General features: G+C 34.5%; 1 protein-coding gene across 1 annotated transcript; it reads right to left on the reverse strand.

Annotated features, from left to right (window-relative positions):
* On the reverse strand, window positions 1–4,331 carry Smp_194840 (niemann pick c2 (NPC2); the record flags this gene model as incomplete). Its single annotated transcript, XM_018790325.1, has 2 exons — window positions 1–215; window positions 4,262–4,331. 2 exons carry the CDS (start codon window positions 4,329–4,331, stop codon window positions 1–3), a joined length of 285 nt encoding a protein of 94 aa, XP_018655680.1.
* Between the last annotated feature and the right edge of the window lie 4,534 nt (window positions 4,332–8,865).

The raw sequence follows: 8,865 nt of genomic DNA on the forward strand, positions 1-8,865 counted from the left end.
CTAGATCATCATTAGATCTATATTGTGTATTCTAAAACAACCAACATATTCGTAGTGATATGAAATTGTTGAATGAAAAGCATTAAATATGTAATTGAATAACTTACGGGTAGTGAATTCAATTGTAATAGTAGCGTTTTGACCTTTATATAACGCACACGGTGTCCTGTCACATGGCGTTACAGTTAGTGAATATAATTTTCCAAATTTAGATCCTAATACAAAAATAATAAACAATAATGGCAAAATAATCTCAAATTGTCAATAGGTTGGCCATCTCCCATAAATCTGAAATTAATGTTTAGTGAAACAACCAACGATTAAAAATTGTTTCAGCGCATATGCTCTGTACTTTACTGACTTTCTCTTGATGTATTTATGATATGCTTTAATCCAATCTACATCCACTAACAGAATGTACAGAGATTTCTCATGATAAACAATTCTGCCAGATCCTACATTTTTTTATGACTATTAGGATCAGTCAACCGTCCCATTTTATTTCGAGAATGCAGAGATCACTGATACATAGTAAAAAGGCCATTTATCGAATTGTGAAAAGAATTCCCTAGTAGCTGCAGCATTGATCGATAATCAGTATTATCGATTTCTAAAGTTATAAAATGTAATAGAGTTTGATAATCATCTTACATAATTAACTTTTTAAAATAAAATAATCAAATCTTTTACCAAATACAAGTGGATGTGCTCGGGTACAATATGTAACATGGGTTTATAATAATACCTGGTTGTCGAAACAGAACCTGTTCATAGGTATCATTACCAAGTTTTGATTTGATAATTTCGAATAAATTGAGCATTGGATAGATTGTTATAAATAAATATAATATATTTGTAATATCCCGATGAGTAGAAAAATGGGATTTTCTGGCGTTTCATGACTCAGTGTAAGCCACTTCCTCAGAGAATAAATAACCAAAATATAATTAATCCAAGTTGAAATAGTACAACGGAACAATAAGAATATTAAGTGATCAATCAAAGAAAAAAACAGGTCCGAATAAATCAATGTCATGTCATTTCGGTTAAGGTAATCCATAAGCGACATCTATATAAATTTGTGTGTATGTATATGAGCACTGCTAAGAATGAAAATTGTGTGACTTTTATGGTGAGAAAGGATAGAGTTCAATTTGTAAGGTAATAGTGTGAATTGTAAATAATATCAGACTAGGTCACCGCGATAGATAGTCCAAGTAGGATGTATGGTAAGGCCTTCTTTTCTATTGAGAGAAGTAAGATTAAACATTATATGGAACGCCTCAGCTACATTTCTTTCTTTGTAATTGGAAAAGCCTCTCTGTAATATTTTGATATTCTCAAAATCGACTTGGTGGTCGTCGAAAATAGCGTGAAATTTGAAATTATCAAATCAAAACTTGGTAATGATACTTACATACTCATTAATAACCGGATCAAATTATCTAAGTGTAAATGCAATTGGTACAATCACAGAACGATGTTTACAAGACAACATTATTCCGAAATCTCTTTTTGTAAAACCTCCAGGACGGTCCTGGATATCTATCCAGACTTCTCAACGCTCATTTCGAATATTTTAACGAGGACGCATTCACAAATGCACATATTTACTTGAAAAATATCGTAAACGAATAAAAAACCTAGATGGTCTGTTGAAGCTTTCAATTCCTACATAAATACAAACCACGATTTCTAACCTGTTTATAGAAACGGAATGCCATTATTTACATTCATCAAAACGCCGGCAAATAAAAAAAAAAGAAGAGATCAAAGGAAGAAAGATAAGAAAACGTCAGCAATAAAATCTAATTCGAATGATCTAAGAATTGTTCATAATCTCTCAGACAGAAACTTAACCAATCATGAAATCACTCTACTGGAGAAAGGATTAAATTTCAATTTACATAGAAAACCACTTAGAACTCTTGAAGTTGCTCCTATTACAGAACCAATAATCGCATAGCTACCGGAAAAACAGTCGCATTCATTACGTCGAAAGACATCCCATATATTGACTAAACAAAAGCACCTTCCGCAAACAATTCAAAAGAAGAATTCAAGACTCTGGATTCGCTTCAAATAGACAAAACGATTATAATCACAAAAGCCGACAAAGGCAACACAACAAAGGTCATGAATAAAACAGATTACATTAATAAAGCTCTTGAACATCTCTCAACAGGACCATATAATAAGATCATTCCAAAAAAATTCTCTAACGACTAAAAATAAAGTCAAATCAGAAACACGTCAACTTTTGAAAGAGCTAAAACCAGTCATTGGTGTCTCGCTTTGCTAAGATCTCGCTAGCCTTAAACCTTTTTAGAAGAGCCAACAAGATCATCACATCAGAAGAGGACAAACAAAAAGAAAAGAATGTAATTAGTATCTTACAATTTAATAATTTTCCTATGAAGATTATTAGAAGTATATTAAAACAAGACGGTTCAGTGCATAATAATAATAATAATTCGAATGAAATGCCATGGATTGGTACTGCAGTTTTACCATACCGTCGTGGCACAACAGAACTCCAAAGAATCTTAAAACAACACAGAATTAAAGTATATTACAAGACAACGAACACACTTCGAAATACTTTAGTTCGATTAAAAGAAAAAATCCCATTCATGTCTACACAGAACTGGGTCTACAAATTACGTTGTACTGATTGTGATGCCTTCTATATTTGAGTCATCTCACGAAATCTTGACTCGTGTCAAAGAACATATTACGTACACAAAGAAACCTAATCATCTTGTAGAACTGGATAGACTTCAAATTAAATCTACAATAACAGTCCACGCCATTTTTAACCACCACCAAGTCGATTTTGAGAATATCAAAATATTACAGAAAGGCTTTTCCCATTACAAAGAAAGAAGAGTATCTGAAGCGTTCCATATAATGCTTAATCTTACTTCTCTCAATAGAAAAGAAGGCCTTACCATACATCCTACTTGGACTATCTATCGCGGTGACCTAGTCTGATATTATTTACAATTCACACTATTACCTTACAAATTGAACTCTATCCTTTCTCACCATAAAAGTCACACAATTTTCATTCTTAGCAGTGCTCATATACATACACACAAATTTATATAGATGTCGCTTATGGATTACCTTAACCGAAATGACATGACATTGATTTATTCGGACCTGTTTTTTTCTTTGATTGATCACTTAATATTCTTATTGTTCCGTTGTACTATTTCAACTTGGATTAATTATATTTTGGTTATTTATTCTCTGAGGAAGTGGCTTACACTGAGTCATGAAACGCCAGAAAATCCCATTTTTCTACTCATCGGGATATTACAAATATATTATTTATTCAGAAGCCGTTGGTATTCAAATGACTAGTAATCGAACCTATCAACTCTGACGTATAAATAGGGTTAGTTAGCATAAAGTATACTTACGAGTCAATCAAGATAGAGGTGGTTTTACGGTCACAGAAGTCAGAATTAGGATTTTCTGTACGAAATGAAGCCAGCCATAATCCAAGCTTTTGAAGATCCAATACCGCAATTTTTAGTTCAGGGATAATACCTGGTTCATTTGCCTTTGCTGTTTTTCTATGGGTTAGAGCGACCTCATGGTCGTTCGGTAGTATAGTGTAGAGGTTAATCCCTCTATATATCCCGTTAACTGAGTATTTACGCAGGCCAAATATCCTAGTAGTATTAAGAATTCACTCGAGATTATTCAAAAGCCAGAACACCAATTGTAAGGACAGTGCATTGGTAATAATTAATGAAATCCGCAAGCAGACAGGGAAGAAAGTATGTGTTAAAAAACTCATATATATTTATGGGTGTCGATCGATTGTGGGTGAATTATTGATTGTCTGTGTTTACAACCAATGAGAGGATAGATAAAGATTGATGCATTCAGACTCACACATAATGGGTCAAATGTCAAAATTACAGCAAGTAGACAAATAATCAAAAATTTTCTATGAGTTTACTGTAATAGTTTATGTTAGTCATCGAATCGAAATGCATTGGCGTTTCTAACTAAATTAGAATGTAGGATCATAGAGTCTTTAAATAATTAAATTTACTTTTAACATTATTTCGCCCTTAATTAGAATTACGAGATACAAGTGTGACCACTGTTTTCTCTCTCACTTGAGCGGCGGTCAATTTGTCGTCGGGTACGCTGTATGCTCGTTAAGTGTGAAAGCTTTTCTGGGGAAAAATTAAAGTTATACTTCCATGGTACAAAAAATACAAATCAGTCATACACTTACCACAATCCCTAAATGGTTCAGAATGTACAATACGAACCAACACCAAGGAAGCAAGCCACAGAACAATCATAGGGTGTTCGCTTTTAACACCCAGTTAAATGACGGATCGTTATTTATCTTACTAGTCTAGAAGGCCACTTTTTGATAAACCAATCAGAAAGCAGAAACGCCCACCGTACATGAGTGATAAGGCCTGAAAACCAATAAGAAAATGATATATTCCATCTACGAAAACATAGTAGGTCACGTGTTTGACTTGCATAAACATGATTGGTTACTGTCATATATTACATATTCAGCTTGTGTTTGATAAAACTGGTTTGGCATACTGAAATGTGTTAGGCGGGCAACTTAGTCGTGCGAAGAATATCACTTGAAAGCTAATTGTACGACCGAAGCTACACATTTACAGAATGGTCACTGTCAGAACGCTTTTAGACCGAACAATGGGGTTCTTAATTCTATCTTCAGATTTTTTTATAATAATTGGTTATATTTGTATGCAGACATAAAAAAAACAAAACAAATTGCAGCAATATTTAAGTCACTGATAACAACCAAAAAGAAATACTCAAATAGTCATTGTAAGTAAGGGATGAGAATTGACAGAAAGACTACAAGTGTAGCAGTAATGACATGGCTAATAAAAGTAAGATGATAAAATGAACTAATATTCATATAATTATAACGAGAAGTATATGAATAATCTCTTTAAATATATAAATAATGAAGGATAAATAAAAAGGAGATGAAGAAATTAGAAAAATGGGAAGAATTGAAACGTGATTTGGCTTTCGGGGCGAAAGGTTTTCAGTTAGAGTCCTATGCAAATATCAACACGAGTCCAGGGGCACCCAAATGACCAGTTTCAGATAAGATGAAGTATGCATCCTGGACTCCACCACCAAACAATAACTAGATCAATACAGAAGCATTTAATCAACTGTGGACGCATATATTAGTAAGTAACTAACGTAATGCTATAACCACAGATGTTTCAATTATCGGACGTTTCGTAGTTTTAACTACAATATGATGTTTATTGACTAGAAGAATAAAGTGGAAAACCGGAGAATGATGTATCATTTGTAAATCTACTGAACAACTAAACATACTTCAAGACCTGTACATTATTCAATGTGCATGAGTATCTTCATGAATGAATTCTAGACAACACTTTCGACTTGACAATCATTAACTCAATCTCACTTCTAATCATAATATTTCAGTTACAACTCTCAAAAATTAATGACAGATGAATATTGTTTGATTTTACTTATTTCACTGGATTATGAGAATTATCTTTGCAATAATCCAACCAGTCATCTCTGTTGGGGCGATCCTGAAAATTTCTTGCAATAAACATGACAAACTCAGGAAACATCCAGAAGCATTTTATCCATTCAGCGTTGGATTATAAGTTTTTCTAGAAACATCACGTAAGTGAAAAGTCACATGTAGAGGTTCTGATTGGCTGATTAGCACACTGCTTTAGTAACATTCCAGAATTTTCGGGAAAACCCAAGGACTTCTAAAATACTATAAAAACCCTATATTTTCTGTATATAAATGAACCTTTGGAGTAAAGTGCTTGTCGCATATTTTGCGCTGTGTAGTTCTAGCTTGGGGGTTACGACATCAGCTTAGGATCAGAGTATAGCGTTCATTTGGCAAGACTTATCAATCTCATTCAGTCTGTGGTTAGTTATTATGTATTTATTATTACATTTTTATGTAATAATAATACAACCAAACTTCTCTATTTCTGATAAACAATAATGATGTAACAATTAAAACATAACACTTCACTAACTGGAATAAAGTTCAGTTATTCTGCTTGAAAAAAAGGATCACAAATGGCTAACATTATTAGATATTGTCATCATACTGATGAAATAATTTATTGACATGTAGTAAAAAAGTAAATTTAGAACTACTTATTATTTATAAGTACCGATTAGCTGATTTTAAAAAAGTAAATAACTAAACAGGCGGTTAACTTGACACGTTGCAATAATAACAATCCTATATTTCAACAATTCAAATATTTACATGATGTAATAATTATTAAGATCTGTATAGGGTTGTAGAGATTGTTGAGTTTATATTGATATCAGGAATGGAATAATGTTAGACCACCATTGAAAACCTAGAAGTACTGGATGGCTTCAAGATGGATTTCCTAGTGCGAAGTCGTGACCAGTGGAGTTTAATCGTGTCTTTTGTAAAGCATTTTTTCACTGAAGATAGTAGTGGACGGTCGTGCAATATCGTGGATTGGTTGAAGTTAGACATTAAAACCGTTGGATGCCTAATCAACGGTCTAGAGGTCAAACTTTCGCCTGTGAGACCGAAGGTCCAGGGCTTAAGTACTATGAGCGGGATCGTGGACGCGCATTGCTAGGATGGGACGGCTATTACAATTTAAACATAACCTATGGTACTCCATGTTTCTATTCCAATGTCCAGTTGGGACATAATTACATTTTCCTAATTGTTTGTGCAATGTGATCGTGTTAGTTATTTTTGATTTATTCATCTTTTCACATTAATCTGAATTGGAAATTGGGAACCGGTAATGAGGATTAAATCGAGTAGCGTTCCAGTTGAATCGCCTTCTCTTTCTTTCGCTTGTCAAACAACTAGGTGATAGGTTAGTTTTCGTCTCTCTGTCCGAAGTCGTTAATCTCAATTCGAACTCACGCATTCCTAGCCTCAAGTTTAGGCCAGTTGACCTATAGTGTTATGGCCTTAACCTAGATCGAGACGAGTTCTCTCCTGTGTATTATTGGGTAGACAGATCAAGAATGAGAAATCCTCGGTATTTATCTTTTAATAATGCAGTCCAAATATTATCTAAAACTTTCGGAGAACAGTCCTCATTATTCAACGTTCTTCGTCAATGTTTTCAAATACCAAAATATCCATCCAATGATGAAAATCGGGAATGTGGACGACTAAAAATAAATGAAACTACAGTAGATCAATTTATACGTTTGACTGTTATCTTTGGATTAAAGAACCAAGAAGATGAGGACAGTAGCACCAGAATTTTAATGCTAATTGAGCAGGAACGTAATATGACTATGCAAATGATCAGAACCGACTGTCAATGGTTGTTAAATCTCAAACATGATATCGCGATGGTGTAATAGAAAGTGAAACCTTCCGTTTTCGGGTCAGTAAATGCAGTCAAATCCTCTAAATCTCCCAAAGCGCAGCAAGCGCACAACGACCTGCTGGCAAGCCTCCATCACGATATTGGTTTTGCGGTGCATGGCATTTTGTGGAATTATTCCCGTTCAGTAATCATGAGTGCCACCATTGTTATCGCGTTGGTCATAAAGAAGGTCACTACACAACAAATAAACGCCGGCCAAAATGTCTTGGCGGAATTGTGAAGCGACATTCAGAGTCAAATCACGAGCACTTTTGAGACTTTTAAAAATGGATTTCAAAGTAAATGGAAGTACGTAAACCTATTATTGAATAGGAAACCTGTTTGTCTTTAGTTAGATCTGGCTTCCGACATTACATTCATTTCCAAAAACAAATAGCGTATGTTAGGCCGTTCATTCATTCAACTAACCAAACATGTTCCCTGAAATGCCTCAGGAGATGTAGTGAGGCTAGCAGGAAAAGCTTTGTTTGAGGTTCACTTCAAAAAACATAAGTTGGATAACATTTGTTACCTAAAGAATCGGTATGATTTAGATCTATTGGGTTTAGATTGGATCGAGAAGAGTGATGTGAATGCAAATCAACTATCCCCAATGTAATATGTTCTCATAATGATTTCAAATCAAATGTTCCCATTAAAACGTGCCCTCATAAGATTTCATAATTTCAAGCATTGTGTCTCAATATTATTTCCACACCAAAATCCTCTGTTTCCTACCAAATGCCGACATCTCACATCATCATTGCATAGCTTGTCAACATCATTTGTTCATAAATGCCTCACGCTCAATATGATAAAACTCCATAGAACTAATTCAAGAAAGTGATTAGATCTCAATACAACTGTTACTATTACCATTATTACCTCAATTAACAAGATGAGATTCTCTTACTATGAAATTTATTCACACTATAATTTTTTTTCACTTTGTTATTTGACTATTATACTGATTGTGACTGGACACTTTAATCCAAATCATTCTGACCTTTATTAAATGACCTTTCTCATTTACAAATTACACAATTTTGAAATATGCATGTTGTAACAGATACAAACGTTCACCATTTTTAACATACAGCATTGTCAAATTCACTGGTTGAAAGCGTGAGTCAATTGAAGCTAGACCACCATGGAAAACCTAGAAACACTGGACGGCCGTTTCGTCCTATTATGGGACTCCTCAGCAGTGCGCATCCACGATCCCGCTCTCGCGAGCGAGATTCGAACCTAGGACCTACCAGTCTCAAGCCGAAGCCCCTAACCGATAGACCACTGAGCTGGCATCCAACGGTGTTAATGTCTAACTTCAACTGATCCACGAAGTTTAGCAACCATTCACCAATTGTCTTCAGTGAGTTCCTATCTCACAACAGACGTGGTTTTGAACTCCACTGGTCACTGCTTCTCACTAGAGCTCCTAGAT

Source organism: Schistosoma mansoni, chromosome W (genome assembly GCF_000237925.1).
Source record: "Schistosoma mansoni strain Puerto Rico chromosome W, complete genome".
Taxonomy (NCBI): Eukaryota; Metazoa; Platyhelminthes; class Trematoda; order Strigeidida; family Schistosomatidae; genus Schistosoma; species Schistosoma mansoni.